Source organism: Cygnus atratus, chromosome 5 (genome assembly GCF_013377495.2).
Source record: "Cygnus atratus isolate AKBS03 ecotype Queensland, Australia chromosome 5, CAtr_DNAZoo_HiC_assembly, whole genome shotgun sequence".
Lineage (NCBI taxonomy): Eukaryota > Metazoa > Chordata > Aves > Anseriformes > Anatidae > Cygnus > Cygnus atratus.
The window spans coordinates 33,680,932-33,699,351 of NC_066366.1; the positions used below are offsets into that span (position 1 = coordinate 33,680,932).

General features: G+C 48.6%; 1 protein-coding gene across 4 annotated transcripts in view; it reads right to left on the reverse strand.

The window, feature by feature from the left end:
- Window positions 1-18,420, reverse strand: part of ARHGAP1 (Rho GTPase activating protein 1) — a 32,123-nt gene that overhangs the window by 6,472 nt on the left and 7,231 nt on the right. For 2 of the 4 annotated variants that reach the window (XR_007708357.1, XR_007708356.1), the window contains exons 4-13: window positions 9,809-9,896; window positions 9,434-9,565; window positions 8,857-8,943; window positions 8,134-8,232; window positions 7,311-7,418; window positions 5,998-6,074; window positions 5,517-5,594; window positions 4,826-4,954; window positions 4,505-4,608; window positions 3,514-3,847 (exon numbers count right to left, since the gene is read on the reverse strand). Coding sequence is in view for 2 of the 4 variants with exons in the window: in XM_035539656.2 (XP_035395549.1) it covers window positions 3,668-3,847; window positions 4,505-4,608; window positions 4,826-4,954; window positions 5,517-5,594; window positions 5,998-6,074; window positions 7,311-7,418; window positions 8,134-8,232; window positions 8,857-8,943; window positions 9,434-9,565; window positions 9,809-9,896 (1,082 nt within the window). In the remaining 2 variants the exon portion in view is untranslated. Of the gene's footprint in view, window positions 1-6; window positions 3,848-4,504; window positions 4,609-4,825; window positions 4,955-5,516; window positions 5,595-5,997; window positions 6,075-7,310; window positions 7,419-8,133; window positions 8,233-8,856; window positions 8,944-9,433; window positions 9,566-9,808; window positions 9,897-18,420 lie in introns of those variants that run through there. The other 2 variants (XM_035539656.2, XM_050711110.1) reach the window with 1 other exon arrangement.

Genomic DNA, 18,420 nt, shown 5'->3' on the forward strand with positions numbered 1-18,420 from the left:
TTTCCATTTTTATTGAAATACAAAAAGTGCAAACCGTGAAATATAAGATTGGTGCAGATTAGAAGGAAATAAACAATGTGACTTAATACCACTGTGAAAACCCCATCCCTGCACCTAATGAACGTCAACAGAAAAGAAGGCAGGGAACACCAGCAACAAAAGCAAAGCCAAAAATTTTGCACAGGGGCCCCTGTGCTTCAAAGAGGAGACAGGGACCAAACTGGCGCTCAGCTCTCTGTCAAATTTGCAGACATTGCCACAAGGCATCCAGACGGCTGCAGCCCCCTCTGCACTACCCAAAACCTCTGATGTCACAGCGCAGCTTGGGGCAGGGAGCTGGGAGTGACCAGGGGCAGTTAAGACAGCACCGGTCTTAGCAGAGGGGAACGGCCTAGGTGCTAAAAAGCAGAGGGGCGGAATGGAGCAAATTCTCCATCCCCGCAGGGAGAAATGGCTCATCGCTAACCTGAAAGACAAACCAGAGATCTCGGGCAGCTCTATGACAAGGAGAAAAATGACAAAGACGGGCACCCTAACCAGATCCTGTCCCCACCGACACGCAGAGGACAGAAGCAGCCCAGCCAGGCCCGCGCCCTGCCAGCGGTGCTCTCCGCCAGGAGGCTGACCAGCGGGCGAGGGGATTTCATCCCCTGGGCTCGGCAGACGCAGGCTCTCACGGCCACCCACCCAGCGGAGGCTGCGGGCAGGCCCAGGCCAGTTCCTTGCTCAAGTCGCAGGAAGGATCTCTCCAAAGAAGGCATTCAGGAGGGCAGAGCGCAGAAGCAAAAGCAGCCCCGGTTACTGGGCCTACTCCAGGGCCCCTGGCAGCTCCAGCATGAGGAGCCTCAGAGGAAAGGGGATATTTACACTGGGTCCCTTCCAGGATTTTCAAGCACTTTCCCACCACGAGCAGTAGCAGCTCCCTGAACACCCTCCAAATCTGCTCCCTGCAGGCACTGACCTGGAGCAGGCTTTTATCCCTGCCTGCAGGGGGTGCACCAGGCTCCTTTTTGCTAAAAAAGGAAACAGTATTTCAAAAATCCACAAAACCAAAAACAAAACAAGAAAAAACAGCCACCCAACAAACTCCAGAGAGAACACAGACACTTGCAGCGATCCCTGCTCTCCCCCTGGAGAGCAGCTAAGCTACACCAGCGCTGCTCCTGGCCACCGGGCACAGACTGGCACTTGCTGCCCCGGAGGGCTGGAACATGCCACCCTCCCAGAGAGCTGCAGCTGCGCGTAGGATCACGGCCTTGTGCCCCAGCAGACAGGCACTTGCTGTTCCAAGACGCTCGCTTTGGGCTCATTTGTCCCTGGAGAAGTTAGCTGGGTTTGCCTTTCCTCTAGGGAGATGCAAGCAAGGCCAGAGTCAGCTGCAGACAGAGCTGGAGCAAGAATCTCCCTTCTACTAAAGCCTAAATAGGGGAGGGAAGGAGCACCGGGTGCTGAGTACGGGGCTCTTTCAGTCTCCCCACTCCTCGCAGGGTGCCCAGGAAGCCTTGCCTCCTGAAGTAAATCCTGGGGCAAGTACACCTCTCTCCACACTGTCCATCAGAGCAGACGACTACTCCACAGCAAACCAGCCCTGCTCAATTACTCTAGCAGAGACCAAAGATGAACCAGGAGCCGAGTATCTTCACAACATTCACGTGGGTGCTGCTGTGAACTGTTCAGGCTGCAGCCACAGCTCCTATCTTGGCCAAACAGGGAAGACTCCTACTCTTGAAGGAGGGAGACTCAGCAACCTTGTAGCCTCCACAGGGCAAAGTTCCCTCTATCTAGAAGGGATCAGGCCCAGCCGTGCCCTAGCACATCTCTGGCTCCAGCCTTAGCAATGCCCAGTTCCCACCCACGAGCCGCTGTGCCTCCTCCAAGCCAGCTGGGTGGACCTGCGCTGCCCTGCCACGCTTCCTGTGTTCGCACCCAGCCCCACTCCAGAGCTTAGCAAAAACAGCCACTTCCATCAGCCCCGCAGCAGAGGTCGCTTCTTTTCATTACAGCTGGGGCACCAACTTTTGTTCAGGCTAAAATGCTGTGAAAAGGCAAATCCTATTTAGCATCCAGTAGCTTGTAAAAAAATGACTTCTGTTTGGTCCAAACCATTTGTCCCCGTGGCCAGATGCAACAGGGAGCAGGACTGGCCCAGGCATGCAGGGCACAAGATACAAAGGTAAATACACCAGAGAAATAAGGCGAGAAGCTCCCCACTTCAGAAGCTCCCTCAGGCCCAGGTTAAGGGGAGGGATCACTTTTAGCTCAGGTAACCAGCACGCTGCAACCCAAACCAACAGTGATGCACTGCTCGGGGAAGGCACCGGGCACATCCTGCCCTAAACCTGCCTCGCAGACCTCCCAATTTTCTCCAGGCATGCCCAGGGCATACAGGATGTATCAGATGAGGCTTCCATGGTAGGATGCAAGGAAACTGTGAACCGAGGAGGAGAGAGGGCAGGGCCCTCAGCATGGAATAGCTGTTCCCTCAAAACTTTGGCACACGAGAGCTCAGCACCTGGGCAGAAACCTGTAAGCCAGGCCTGGTGCACTCCAGAGCGAGGGTTAGCCCCAGTCTCCAGACCTTCCCTCAAGGCCATGCTCACTGTTGCATTGTGCTAGAGAAAGTTCTGCTCAAACTGAAGAGGAAAAAGAAGAACCACCGAGGCAGTCTGTGCCTGTCAGCACAGATACACACGCCTGAAGGAGTACAAGAGGCCTCGTGTTGCTGCCACAGGGAAAGGCAGTGATCTTCATAGTGTTCAGCAGTTCAGTGCCACCAGGGCACTTTCTCCTTGCAATTCAGCCTCCCGTCTGTGAAAGGACCCCAGCCAGGCCCCTGCACAGCCAGGTCTGGCACGAACCTTCCCAGCCAGGCTGGAAATGCTGCTGGAGGGACAACACCTGAGCTGGGTAACTACAGGAGTAACCTCACCCCAGTAAAAGCTGAAGAGTATCCGGAGTGGGTGACCCCAGAGGAATATGGGCTAAATTCAGCTTCCCTGTGTTGCAGTCTGGCAGGTCTACACAGCCCACGTGCTGCGAACCTGTCTTTCACTTGCTGGTCAAAGCCGTGGGTCTGGAGAGGTGTTTGCAAGTGCAGAACACAATGCTACATGAAGCACAAGGGCTTCCTGCTCCCTTCAGTGCTTCAGGTGCCTCTGGGAGAAGGCAGGATGCATGTTCAGTGCTGAAAGATGGCACTCACAGCAAGAACACCTCTGCCACAAACCCAGCGAGTCTGCCCTAGCCCTGATAGCCCAGCTGAGGCAAGAGGAGCGAGCTGGGGCTGTTGGGAGATTAAACAAAAAAAGATCTTTGCTGAGGAAGGGACCAGGAGGGCAGAAAAAACGCACGTGAGGGAAGGAGGAAAGGAAGGCAGGTCATCTTATAGGGCAGCAGGCTGGTGATGAGCCCTGGAGGAGCTGCACAGACTGGCAGGTTGGGGAGGACTCCACCCAGCAGCCGGGAGACCAGCTCCCATCCCCACCTGATGCAAGAGATCTGCTGCTTACTTACACTTTCTCCACCATCTCCACAGCCCTCATTCTGCTCATCACCCAGGGGAGCAATGGTCCCTTTGCACTGGAGACAGCTTGGTCACAGCTCCAAGACGAGGTGGGAAAGAAGGTGGGAAGGTGGGCACAGTGTGCTGGAGTGGGCTGGCCTGGATTCAGGCCTCCACATTCTCAAAGAGCTCCTTCTGGTGGTCCAGCAGGAACTTGGTAAAGGTATTGATGGGGTTGATGGCTTTTAGGGTGATGGCTACATCTTTGGCCCACAGCAGATTTGGGCCAAACACAACTGCCAGGTTGGTGTTTGTCATCTTGTTTCTGTCACTGTGAGCAGAGACCTACGTGGGAAGAAGAGAGACCATTGTGAATCCTACAGAACAACAGAGCAGCTGCCCTCCACCCTCCCCAAAGCCAGAGCTGGCAGGCTCTCCAGGTCAGTGGAAGGAGGATGGCAGGCAGAAGCTGAAGACCCACTGCCAGAAAGTGGCTGGGGGAAACACAGGACTTTTAGCATTCTGGAGGTGAGGAGCAACATCTTGCCACTTCCCCCATCCCACTACGGCTCAACAACCAGGCCATATGATAATAGGACCGAGAGCACTGCCAGTCAGTACCTCTGCAGTCCAGATCATTATTAACCAAAATGATCTTCGCTCTGGCTAGAACAGCCTTGCAGCGGCTTCCATAGCAGCAGCAAGTAGGGTGGATCTGTGACCCCTCTCCTAGTCCAATCTTCTACTTGGTTATTTTTTCCCTCGTACCTCCACTCCGGGGAGCTTTCGGCCTCCCTGCTACAGATCACACTGGCTTAATGCCTGCCTGCACCTCCCAGTCGTGAGACCCCATATAAGAGGAACATAAGGTAGAGAGAGGCAGTCTTCTAGCTTGAGACTCATTTCTTCTCAAAGGGAAGGAGGGAGCAGGCAGGCAAAAAGCTGATGCAAGGCACAGACTACTGAACTAGAAGACAACTTCCAAATCTCAGAGCAGCTCACCTGCACCAGGAAGGCTGTCAGTAAATGAAGCACTTGGTAGTTTTCTTCTGGCAGACTTTGGAGTGTTTTGCGAACAACATCCACACGATTCTCCTCCTCCACACCTAAAACGCAGGAGAGATGGGACAAGCAGGTCCATAAGAAATTCTCATCTCTCCATGCAAAAGATGAATACCTCAGCACACACCCCAGTGAAAGCACAGTTTGCAGCCATAGGGTATCCCATGCAGGACTGGCCCTTTCACAGATAAGGGTGGTTTGGAAGATTTGTCTTTGGCCAATGCAACATGCAGGGTATAGCACACTCTTGTTACAACTCACTCTGGAAGCTGACAACATGGCTGTAGAGGCCAAAAGTGAGGAGGGGCTCGGGTAGCTCCCTCAAGAAGGTCTTGAGAATCACAGCAGGGAGGTGGACATCTTCATACTGCTGGAAATCTACCGGCACACCTGAGAAAGTAAAGCAGAGATTCAGCGTTCACTGGCCAAAGCAGGATCTCCTCCAAAGAACGTGACACAATGGTCAGAGCCCAGAACTGGGGAAGCAGCATTTTAAAGAACGTAAGAGGATAATGAAGCACGACATCTTCTAACAGCGTGAAAATGTGTGTCCCAAAAGCATATGCAAAGCACTGCTGAATCCATCACTAACTCTTTAGAAAACAGCAAACCAAACAGATGATCAGGTTTCTTCCTTGTCATCTTCAGTCCCTCTGGCATAACTAGACAAACATGGTATACCCTACCCTGAGAAACAAGGAAATAATCAGGAAAGAAAAGGGCAGTGTAGGAAACACGAGCGGGAAGAACTATGCTTTCCACACAGCAGAAATACTATACAGTGTCAGATGCTTCTTCCTTGCAACTCAGGTCTTCCCCCGATGGGGCCTCACCTAGAATCCTACCAAAGAAAGTGAAGAGCCATGATGCAACACGTTCTGCTGCAACACAGTTCTAGCTAGAGAGCAGGAGTCAGAGAATGAGACGGGCTCTGCTGCGCCGGGACACTTACCCATGTTGTATTTTTGCTGGACCTCCCTGACAACCTGTGTATTGGCTGATCTCCGGAAAATCCCTTCTGTTGCAAGAGCTGTCAAGTGAGAGCAGATGGAGAAAAAAGATCAGATACGTGGGAGTCTCTAGGAACGCCGGTCTTAACAATCATAAATCCATGCTGTATGGTGTTCAGACAGTTGCCAACGTGTCCCTTTTTTATAGAACTGCAATTCTTCCTGCCTCCAGCAGCAGGCAAAGGGTACAAGCAGCATTTGCTACTCTTATACAAGTGGGAGTATGAACAACTAAGAGAAAAAGTTCTTCCAAGCCATGAAAATGCACAGTCTCTTGAAGGCTTATCCCCCTGGGACAGGCCTTTACAACTTATTCTAGATTGCTGCTCTGCTGTTTCTCACCACACTCTGGATGGGAACTGAGTGGAGGAGAGGCCACCAATGTGAAATTAAGAGGGGTTGCAGCTTCCCTTTAACACTTACCATGCTCCTGCAGATGAGCAATGGTCTCTCTGACCACCAGAGGAACAGGAGACTGATCAGGGCTCTTCTCCCTTAGACTGTGGGAAAAGACAAAAGGTTACAAATGACTCATTCTCCCTGCCCTGCTTGCAGCCCCCGAGACCTGAAGTTGCCCACACAAGCACTACCTTTGATTGTCACCCAGGATCTTGCTATCCCAGTCCCCCAGTTCACCCATTATTCCTGCCTTCTCTCCTGTTCACCCATCGTGCTGTCATTCACTGGAGCAAGTCTGGGATCATTACCACACCACAGCAATATTTATCTTCCACAAAAATCATAGCATGTAGACACCAGGGCAATGGAGTTCCCAGAAGGCAAGGCTGCTAGTTACAAACCAGGTGAAGAGAGTTAAACTACCTTTTGTCTTTCCCTCTTGTGGGAAAAGGCAGAAAGAAGCTGACACAGACATACATGGGATAAGCTTATCCACCCAGTTCCCGTAATGGAAGACACACCAACACAGGAGCTGTCAAGGAAGGCCTAGTGATGCTGAGGCATTTGTGCCACCCTCACTCGGACAGTCTGTACCACTTTATGGTATGGAGGTGGTAACCCCCTCTCAGGCCACTACCAGGCTCAGGCACACAGCACCACAGGGATTACATTTGGAAATGTTGTGTTGAAGCTGGGGAATGCATTCCCACATTGCTTCAGAGGATCTGTCTGGACACACAATACTGGCTCCTCCTCATTCCGCACCCGCAAAATCACACTCAAGGTTAAAAATATCTTCAACACTTAGCCAGCATCGCTATCCCTTGCCAGCATCTGTGTTTGCCTGTGTCATTGTGCAGGAATGGGTGGTGGAAATCAGTACAAGGGTAAGTAGAAGTGCTTTTAAAATAGTAATTATGATATGAAAAAAAAACACAAAGATCTGCAGCCCTACTCAATAAAAATAGCACTGCTGTAAAGACACCTCAATCCACCTCTCACATACTTCCTTTGCTTAGACAAAGTGTTTAGTGGCATAAAGCTGTCCTCATGGTCCTTATTTTGTTTCTCACTTGGTAAGCCCTTGCTGCAGAAACAGCCTCATGCTAATTTAGGATGGAGGTTAGGATCTAGTTCCGGAACAGAGAGTTGAACTGAACTGAGTCAGTCAGGATCTGGACATGGACACAGAGTTCCTCAGAAGGATGATTATAGTTTTGTCGGAAGTACAAACTGCAAGAAATTTTACAACCACTCCTGCAGCTGTTCAGTTATAAATACAGTAACCTCATATCCACCAGGTCAGAGCAAAAGCAACATAATGCAGAGATACTCACTGCTGGAGCGAGACTCCAAACTGCTGGTTTGGCAGTGGCGGGCGTGGGGGTGTCGGCTTCTGGGGCACTTGTGCAGGCTTCTGCAGAGATCTCAGATATTCATCATATCTGTGGAAAGACAGAACAGTAAAAATCCAGTCCGCCTCCAGGAAAGAGCACAAACCCAACACTGCACATGACCCGCTTCTAACACACTAGTAACACCTCCAGCCTAGCATGGCTGGTTCCACCGACGCAAAAACAGGACAGACAGCCCTAGAGAAACACAAACAAATATTTGGTCGCCAGAAAAAAAAAAGCAGAAGGAAAGGAAGATATATATGGAATCAAGAGCTGGAGTAGCTGAAGATCACAGCACAAGTAAGAGGTCAGGGCAGCACTGTTTGTGATGAGACAGCTGCAGATGTGTGAGAGGGACGGGTAATCAGTGTGGTTGGACCAAGATTGTGGTAACTTTGGGAAGCCTCAAAGAGGAGCTGAACTGTGCCAAGTGAGCAAAGCAGGTGCCCAGACAGAGCAGACATACACCGCAAGGTCCAAGTCAGTGTTAATGTCAATAGCTTGCAGAAAGCCCCTGAGGGGTGGGTGGGCATGATGGGTGCTCCACTGGAGAAGCTTTTTTTAACTCAAGGACAAAACTGGGCACTGGGGCGCACACACAGGAAAGACAGTGGAGAGAAACAACAGTCTTTATGGCAATTTACCACCACTTCCTCAAAAAACACTGCATAGGTGGAACAATCCCTTCTTCCCTTTGCCATTCATCCAGTAAAATCCCTTCTCATAGAGCCCTAAACAAATGGGAGATAGGTAGCACTCTCACTTCAGCACTTGGCTCGGGATCCCCAACTGTTCCAGCTTCACGTACTCCTCCAGCTCACTAAGGAAGTTCACGTAAAAGATTTTTCGTCCAAACTTAAAGCTGAAAAACAAGAGACAAGTAGTAGGTGAGGAATCAGGAAATCCAGTATCAGAAGGGTGGACTTCTTACAGGCAAGCAGAGCAGGGGTCTGAAAGAGACACTGATGGGGCAAAGGGGCCAGTATGGCTGAATGGCAGAGATGTTGCCCATGCAGCTCTACAATTCCACATATTTTACCAGGAGATGCCAATACTTTCCAGGTCATGTTAGAAGCCCTTGCAGAGGCAGCCTCCCTAAAGCCCTGGCTTTCTTCTCCTTCCTAAGCTCAGCAGTAGGCTGGAGACAACTCTTCAATTATTTTACAGAGTTAGGATTTCAGCATCAACACGATGAATTAAGTATACTTTGGACCAATACTCTCACTTCCTTTTTCATTATTAGCAGAGCCTGCACCACATTACTTCCAATTGCCTGGATAACCAAGGAGCAGCACAGATCTGCATATTCTGTAGGTAGTATTTCTTGCATCTGAATATTTCTGAGCTCAGAAACAGGAGGAGACAGCATAAGGCAAGAGACAGCAGGGCAGGCTCGGCAGCCTGGACACATCCTGTGTCCTCCCCCCAAGAATTGCCCCACCACTCCCCATCAGTGTGAGGATGTGGGTGATCAGAGGCTTCCTACCTGATCAGAGGCTTGAAGAGAATCAGCAGGGTCTTGATGAACATGGTTGGGTGCACAATGTACAAGGCTTTGATGTTCTTCTTGTACCTGCCAAGAGAAGCTAAGGATGAACTGTGCTTTCAGCAGGGGAACCAACCTTTTCACAAGCTTAAGGCATCCCAGATGTTCCATTCCTTTTGGATTCTGCCTCACCACTCCCCAGCACTCAAGGCCTCTGCTCTTCCACGTTTGGTAGCAGTGTCAGGCTGCCCAGCAGCCTAAGGGCACACTCTACATTATTCTGAGATTCACCCAGGAGCAGTGACCAGTCTCACCAAGAAGCAACAATTATACCACGGGGCTGACACACTTGCACTGCTTCCTGGTTTTGCTGCTTGCCTGTTGGCCTAAAGGACGTAACTTCAGGAAGAGCTGGGCATCCCATGATTCAGCCTGCATCAAACAAAAACCCACCTCCACAAGCAGCAGAAACAAGCAATAGTAAATTATGATCACCAGGCTACGTGGGGGCAAGGGAAAGACCTGTATTAGGCTACAAAGCAGCATGCTACACCCTTGCCTCCTGCCCCCTACTCACTTGCGATCAAATTCCCTGTAGGCATCTCGCAGCCAGCTCAGGGATGGCTTGTTCTCACTTGTCAGGCCGTGGTGCAGATACACCAGTGTGTAATCACTCTCCACATACTGGTCCAGTGTGAATTTCAGGTACCTGAAAAGAGACAGCTGATGAACTCACTTCATGCTCTGCCACACAGAGGCTCCTCCTCCCTTTGGGCCTCTTTTTAGCGTGCCATAACAGAGGATTTGTATCTCCATCAATGAACGTAAGCACTTTGCAAGGACATGTCAAGATAAAGAAGACACTCCATATATATTTAGCCTCAGGAATCTAGTACCTGGGAATCGTGTCAGGGTTAAGAAGTTAATAGCGACCTCCGAAGACACTACTCACCCCAGCAGTTTCACGTGATCAAGCTGATGACTTGGGGGCATCCGGCAGGCACTGAACAAAATGACTTTCCTTCCATATTTGTCATCACCTGCAGATGAAATGCCAGAGATTACAGGGAGTTCCAGGACTACGCTGTGGTCTTGGCAGCAAAGGGGTAATGGAGCATGGAAAACCACCATAACAAGGCAGAAATTGAGATTGCCAAAGCTGACAGTAAAGATAAACCTGATTTTCAGCAGAGTTGCCACGGGCCTAGTTTAGGAGCAGAAACCTGAACCCCAAGGGCCTGGCAAGTTGGCAATGTGAATGGAGAACAGAGTCCATGCTCCAGCCCTGAAAGAAGAGGAAGAATTGGAAGCCAGGATGAGTCAGAGCATGTAGGAATGAAGGCCTCCAGTACAGAGCAGAGTACTCAGAGCATTAGTCCTGCAACACTGCTCCCGAGGGCACTGCTCCTGTTGTATGTGTGCATAAGGAGGCACAGGAAAACTGCCCCTCACAGGCACAATAACCGCTCCTCCCCTTCTGCACACAGTCCCAGACCACTCATGGTCCGGTGCGTGTGGCTTTTGTTTCACCTCAAGCATCATCCTGCACACAGAACAAAGCAGTTTCATATCCTGAAAACTAAGAAATTCCCAGAAACAGGCAGTCCCAGCCACATCCCAGAGATGAGAAGCAAGCATCATCACAAGCCTCTTCTACACATGGACAAGGTTAGCCCCACCAGATTCTCCAAAGGGGCCTGCAGAACAAGCTGCTGTTCACTGCCTCCTAGATTTTTCCATCTACAGCTGCATTTTCCCATTCTGAAACGGAAGGAGCTGCCAAGTGTGGCACAACCAAGTCAATTCTATGTCAAAACCCCAGCAGAAAACAGTCCCCACCACAACGGAGCCAAATAACCCATAAAGCAACCTCATCATCTTAGGGGAGGATGCTCCCAGCCACCTCTTGAGGCTTCAGAGACAATGAGCCAAATTTTCCCCGAAGCATCTTTTCATACATAGAGTACTTCTGCCGGCAGAGATCTCCAGCGCCATGAACAAAACCCAAGCAGGTGGGCACGGACAAGCTTAGCGGACATGCTGGGGGAACTGACGGATTTAGATAAGTGAGAACCAGGTCACAAATCATTTGGATATGCAGAGTTTGAGGGAAATCTGGTTCTCTTCCAGATGGACACCCCCCTCCAATTCATTTCTATAAGGATGACTTACTTTTTAGCACTAGTGGAGGTGAAATTGTTCCTTTAGTGCGAAGGGTTAAAGTTTTCTTGTCTTTCTGGCTATTCACCCTGCTCTGAGAGCTATGTTTTCTTGTCAAATCAGAAGGAGCACAGAGCAGTGAAAGGGGCTACTGAGGCTATATTCAAGAACACCCTCCTCCCTCCCCTACAGCACAACCATCCCATTCAGACCACATCACAGAAAGCAGCAAAGATCTCTACTTATGCAGGATAGCCCTGTAGTACATCAACCCTCCTGAAAGATATCCTTTTCCCCACGCTGGATTTACAGTATTCAGAGCATGCAGCTGTTTCCTCCCCCTTGCATGGGCTCCAGTGCCCAAATACTGCTTGGTTAGACTTGCCGTGCAGCAACTGAGATCTTAAATTAAACCCCAGGAGAGCAAACCTGAGGCTTCCAAGAACAATGCCTGTTTGTAACAGATGACCACTTGCTGCAGCAAAAGGAAGCCAGAGAATTTACATACACAAGCCACGACATTAAGAAGCCGCTAAGCCCATCTTTTATCCCTACCCTGGCCAGATGCAGATTCCCTCTGCTTTTTCATTTCTGTTTTTCCCTTGCAAGTCTCACTTTCAAGTCACTCAGCAGACAGCACGAGACAGAACTTACTGATGCACACAAGCCAGAGCCTCTACAAAGGTTAGGGACACTGAGGCAGCACCAGGTACAGACCAGGAGAGGCTGGCAGAGGCCATCACACTGACATACACATGCGCAGGTGGGGGCAGTTAGGGAGGACGCATGACCCAGAAAGCAGGACTAGAAGAGAGTGATGCAAGGATCGTCTGGAACAACCAGATACAGGCACAGCCAGGCCACGAGACCAACATCACATTGCATATCCCACGGTAGCCCACTCTCTGCCTAGCCCAGAGTTTCTTGGTAGCTTGCTGTGAGCTTTAGGGCTGGGTCAAATGCACATGAGCTGTCTACAGAACAAAGATGCAGGGTAGAAAGTTCTGGGCAAGAGGATATGGCAAACTGTGACTCTACCCAGTGGTCTTTAACCACTTGTATGGCACCATCTGGAAGACAAAGGATCCTGCCTGCACAGAGCAGCAGGAAGATGGCAGCATCTGAGAATCTGCTGAGTTTTGTAGTGATGAGAGAAAATGGCCACAAAGCCCACCGATCCATGCAGTTCACAGCTCTGTGTTAAAGACAGAGTAGGTGCTGTCTTCAGTTAACAGGATGCAATTCAGATCGACGTGGATGGTCTGAGGGCATGAAGCAGATTGTAAGCTTGATCAAGGCAGGCCTTGGTTGTGGAGAACTGCAGTACAGCACCGTCTTCATGTGATGTTGCGGGTGGCTGCACGCCCAGCTCAGGCTCCTGGGCGCTGACTTCCAGGCTGGACAAGTCACAAATGAGGAACCAAATACCTTAAGCACCTTCCTCCAGAATGACATGAAAGCCTTCAGCAGGGCCTATGCAAAGTCTAGAACCTCATTTCTTACACAGCCTTGCTGAAGAGGTCTGGGATTGCTGATAAAAGAAAAAACAGACAATCCACGATTCTGCCAGAGGGGAGGTGGCATGTTTCCCCTGGATTATTTACAGGGCCAAGCACACCAAAAGATTACCTACAGTCCCCTGGATCACTGGAAAAGGAGTGGCCCGTTTTGCGTTCCAAATATGAATGAATTTTTGCATGAGAACTACACGGGAACCAGCATGCCCATTACTGAGTTGTGAGTTTCACACCAGTTTCACCACACTGAGCTCAGCCTGTCAACACAAACATTTGAAACCACTGAATGCCAATCCCGCTTCCACCTGATATATATCAGATCAGTCTGGTTTCTCCAGATATAAAATTCAGCTCCTGAGCATCAAAGATGAACAATCAGTTGGTTCCAGTTTATAAACAAGAACCTAAAGCCCATTCCATGCATTCTTGGTTGCCAGAGGAAACTGCCTCCAGGTGGCCTCTCTGCCTCCACCTAAGCGGTTCCTTATCACGTTTGATCTTTCCCAGATGCTCCATCCCTTGTACTGTTTGTTCTCTTGTTTGCAATATTCATCTTACGTATCTACATTTTCACCCCTTGCTTGCAATTGCAAGTACCTGAAGTTCCCACTGAACACAACTGTAGACCAAGAAGTAGCTGCTCGGATTCTCAGGCTGTCTGCTACCTCTCCCAGACAAGAAATGCTCAGCAAGAGTTAACAACAAACCAACAAAGAAGCAATTATATATGTTAGCACTCACAGAGCACCCCAACAAAGTGCATACCTTTGTGAGCATGTTCATGCATAAAACATACTTTCAGTGTACTCCAGAATTCAACGACCTCCCTATAGGATGGAATTCAGAATTATTATTTTCTAAACAACAAAGAGCAGGACAGCAGCCAACACGCAGAGCCTACCAGTCAAGACTGCTGCTCATCTAAATAGATATTGACTTGTAGCACTGAGATGCGCTGATTCTCCTGAACGTTGCTGTGGTGCTTTTAAGGCCCAAATTCATTTTCAACTCCCATCTGAAGAGCAGTGTTTCCAACGCACTCCTGAGACATGGGATGAGAACACCATTCCTGCGGTTCCAAACCATCAGTGTAGGACCATGCTCCTAGAACAGCTGAAGTTTAATCACCAAGGCTAATGTTTTCAACCTGCAGCAAAGCAAACGTACCAGAGCAGAAATTCCTATCAAGGCAGCAGTACTGTCCTGAGACAGGACTCTATACTAAACAAATCTGTACAACCAACATGGAAAATACACACTTGACTTGCAAATCCTGCTGTATATTTCTAGGTGTTTCTCCTGAAAAATATCAGTCAGCTTTTCTGACACGATTTGATGCTACCAGTAAAACCGCAGTTCAAGGACCCTGTTCATTCACCAAATACCCTCAGCTGAGGATCCCACTTCGATGAAAGATGCAAGTGAGAAGATTGATCCAGGTACTTTGATACTGAGAGAATGCAGACACATAAAACTTGCCACCAAACACTTCCCATCCCTGGAAGTGTTCAAGGCCAGGTTGGACGGAGCTTTAAGCAACCTGTTCTAGTGGAAGGTGTCCCTGCCCACAGCACAGGGGTTGGAACCTGATGGTCTTTAAGGTCCCTTCCAACCCAAACCACTCTGTGGTTCTGTGAAAAGCTAGTGTCATCAGTAAAGCAACAAAGCTGACAGTTCAGGGAGAAGGAGGGGACATTGCTACAGAAATCTAGAACACTACACAAGTTTCACAAAGCTTAGGATGCTTATCAGAGCCACCATCAGTAAAAAAAAGAACTCCTCTAATGCAATTTCAGGTTCGTGCCAAACTTATGACACAGTGCAGTGTTTAAGTATCCACAGTAGATTTTAGATGCCCGAGGAATTCCAACATGGATGTAGGCTCTCAAGAAAAGAAAGTAAGAAGGTTGAGGTAGCAGCATTTTAATACATGACATCTTACACCTAGATACTCCCAATATCCAAACACTGCCAGAATTATAAAGCCTTATCAAGTGACTAAAAGCCCTAACTGATAAAAAACAAATAAAAACAAAAAACAAAACCCCACAACCTAAAGGATCAGATTTAAGAATGTAAAACGAAGGATGTCTCCCACAGCAAACAGTGGACAAGAACCCGTGTAATGAGGATCAGCATTTCCATGGACTGTGTGAAGATCTTGGCCTGCTGTTCAGAAACAGCAGTAAGAATTTCGTACCACGAGAGTTTGATCTACTCCGAGAAGTGTGAAAGCACTGGCAGCCAAATCCTTAAGGCTTGGGGCTGAAGGCCAGACTATTAACAAATGCTCAGCAAGCACAGAGCAGTCTAGCACAGCTTCAGGCTGGAATAAGGAACAGGTTACCAAGACACAACATCTCTGCAGCCAAACGGAGAAGAACTTGATAACAGTAGCTTTCAGTTGGAGAATTCAAATTTCAGCGGCAGCTGCACAGTAAGTGCATGCAGCAGCAGATCGTCTGAAGGAATGGGAAGCAATCCTAGGATGAACTTCTAAAGCACACATGACAACAAGGTACCTCTGTGTTCGAACTGAACTGCTCCAAGCAGGCCACCACCAGAAGAGGAACAGGATTTACACTGAGACCCGAGAGCCCCAAAGTGCCCCAAGTAAAGCCCGCAGGCCAAATTTGGCTCAGGTGATTCTGCTGTGCCTGAGGCAGAGGTGCAGTCCTCAGACGACAATTTTGTACAGCCTTTGGACTCCTGAAAAATTGCCAGCACAGCCCAAGGCTGAGCAAAGTTTGGGCTCCCCTGAGATAACCCAGCTACAGGCCACGGTCATGCTGAAGGAATACCATGATCTACAGCATCACAAAACATCTACCTACCTGGTTGGGCCCCATCAAGTGCACCCTGGTCTGGAGGAACAGAAACACAGTTATAGCAAGCCAAGTTTTGCACTCTTTTCCAGAAAGTAACCTTGAGTATAAAGTCTCAGAGTCTAGCCGGATTGCCGCTGGGATGCATTTAGTTGCTGTCTTGCAGCAGTTAAGCTCCTTCTACTTCATCTTTCCCCCATGCTCCTTTCCAAAGCAACCATAACTAACAGAGGTGGTAACTGTACCCAGGATTCCTGATTCTTGAATTTGCAACAAATTCTGTATAATCCTAGTCCAATTTCTGGCACTTGCAGTTAACACTTCCCCCACCAACAAAATGGCGACCGCCATACTGCCACTTTTAAAAGGGTTAAATGCCACAAATTCTGAAAGTCAAGGTCCTTTGAACAACCTCCGAAGTGTACATAGGATGACATCACTCTGTATGAATGACACGTTCAACAGACTGTTTTGGAAGAAGCCAAATTTCACTAACGAGAACATGAGGACAATTTATATCTTCAACACAAGCTATAAAAAAATCTTATTAGACTCTGAATAAAAAAATAAACTGGCAATTTGCGGTGGAAAAGGTTTCTCTGTTCAGGGAGGAGGTTATGAAGGCATTTATTGCCATCCTCAGCCCCTTTCCATCTCTCCCACAGCCATATATACTCTCCAGACCCAAACGGGCCTGTTGACATAGGAGGCTCGGTAAAGCAAGGCTCTAAAAAGAAACTCTCTGTTCCCTTGATCTCCCTTAGAAACCGTAGAAACTCAGACTCCTTAGGAACTCTCAATTCCCTTGATTTCACATCTGAAAACATGGTGCAGAAGCTGGGCTGCCTTTGGATGGGCCCAATTCCACAGAAGGAATGCATCATTCTGTATCACATAAATGCTGTTAAAAAAAAAAAAAGAGCAAAAGCCAGAAACTACATTCAAATGCAGCAGAAATGCAGGCTGCCCGTGTTAATGGAGCCAATACTGATGCACCACACTAGAAAGGAAAAGGACCCTTATTATCAGAGGGGTGCAACGATGCAACCTACTTCCTATGCAAGCTTCGTCTGCAACTTCTGCCTTTGCCTGCTTAGTGCAACAGCAGCTACTGGTGCTTGCTCCAAGATCGATTTTATCTCCCCACATCAGTCACCACCACCAGCAAATCATCAGCATTAGTTACAACTTTGGCACCTGCAGCCAGCAGCCAGCTACAATGCTTTTTAGGTTAGTTTGGTACCTGGCACAAAGAATAAGATTCTCTGCCATCTAGGAACGCTCAGGAAGGTACGCCTCCAGCTCGCCACCTTGCGAGTGACCTGCATTTCAGTAGCAGGTCTTAATACACACTGGCATCAAGCCTTCTCTGCAAGGGCAGCCCTACAGACTTCCATTTAATGGTGGGAGGCAGCAGATTTCCCACAAGACTAGCAGAAACACGCTCTGAGCTTCAGCAAGGCATTGAAGTCACTGGGCAGGGACTACGTAGCAGCACCTTTGCCGGAACAGACTTAGCAGCAGGACACAGCATCTCTTAAACTTATCAGAAGTTTGGGACAGTTCATCAACAGCCTTCAACCAAAAGCCTGTGTTTCTTCCAAGCATTACATGATGTAAGGAAAAAAAAAACACATCCTTTGCAGAAGTGGTTTGTGCAGTGAAACCGAGCTACATCTGCTCCAACTTTTAGCCACGTGTAAAGACAAATTTATTTGCTACAGCACCCACAAAAAGAAGAACTCAGAGTCAAGAAGAGCACAACCACACAGAGACCTCTCCACAACCTCCGTAAGATGCTCCAGAAACAAACACCTGAGGGCAGGTCTGAAAGGACAGGTAAAGAGTATCATCTCTTTCCTTCCAAAAAGCATTAAATTCCCGAACCAAAACAAGCTTTCCTAAAACTAAAATATTCTGGTTCATAACGGTGCCACCATATCCCCTTGGAACCGTGGCGTAGATGCCTTTAGCCCAGTCTCCCTGTGAGGCACCCCCCTAGGAACAGCAATGACATGCCAGCTCCGTCCAGTGGACAAAAAGCAGGTCGTGACCACGCACAGCCTCTTCCAGGAAGGTCCCAGCCCCCAGGACAGACAGGAGCACAGGGCACGAAGGGGAGCTTCCATGAAACTGCTGCGCTATTTTGAAGTAGGGAAAATGAAAACGGAAACATTTTTTTATGGCAAACTCTGCAAAATGTTTTTTGAATAATTTCCTTCCTCTTAAGCCAGATAGTTGTGATACTGAAATCTGGCATGACTTGATTTGAGTCACAAATTCAAGTCAGCAAGAAAACGAGCATGCTATCTTTCTGTAATCAGAACTGGGGGTTTGTTTGTTTTGGTAGTTGCTTTTTCTTTCCTTTTTTAAAAATGTTTTTAAAATAAACTACTGTCTATTAACACCGTGCACCAGCCCACTAGAAGCAATTACTGCTCTGACCACACAGGATAACCCTGGGATTTCAGCCCGAGGACGGTAACCAGCCTTCTGCTTTTGTCCCAAAATAGCATCAGCACCCCAGAACGTATTTCAGGGAAAGCACAAACAGAATTAGCCATATGCTTTCTGCTCTGAAGTGAAGAGCAGGGAAGAACACAGAAGTGAAAGCTCATAAAACAGCAGAATGGATGAAACTACCCTTGATCTGCTGCCACCTGCTAATATTTACAGGAGAGCTGGGGTGGAGCCGTTTTGTTTCAGACTCAGCGTGGCAAATGTTCACTGCACCTAAAAGTGCTGACAAGCACAGCTCGTCAGTAGAGCCAGAACCAAACAGTTCCACTTTAATCCCCCAGTGGGATTTTGACTCCCCAGGCTACTTCTAAAAGGATTTTTCCAGATTTCCCCAGATTGTTTGCCTCCAGTGACAGCCCAGAGAACATTACCCTGTCTGATTCTCTGAACAGTTAATGTTATTAATTATTGACCAAGAAAACTGAACAAACTGCTTCAGCTCCAGCGCCCACCTTCATAAATCCTACTTCCAGATGAGACACCAGTGAGCCTCAAAACAAAAGTGCCAGCAAAGCCACTATGTGGAGTTGGGCTTCTTTACC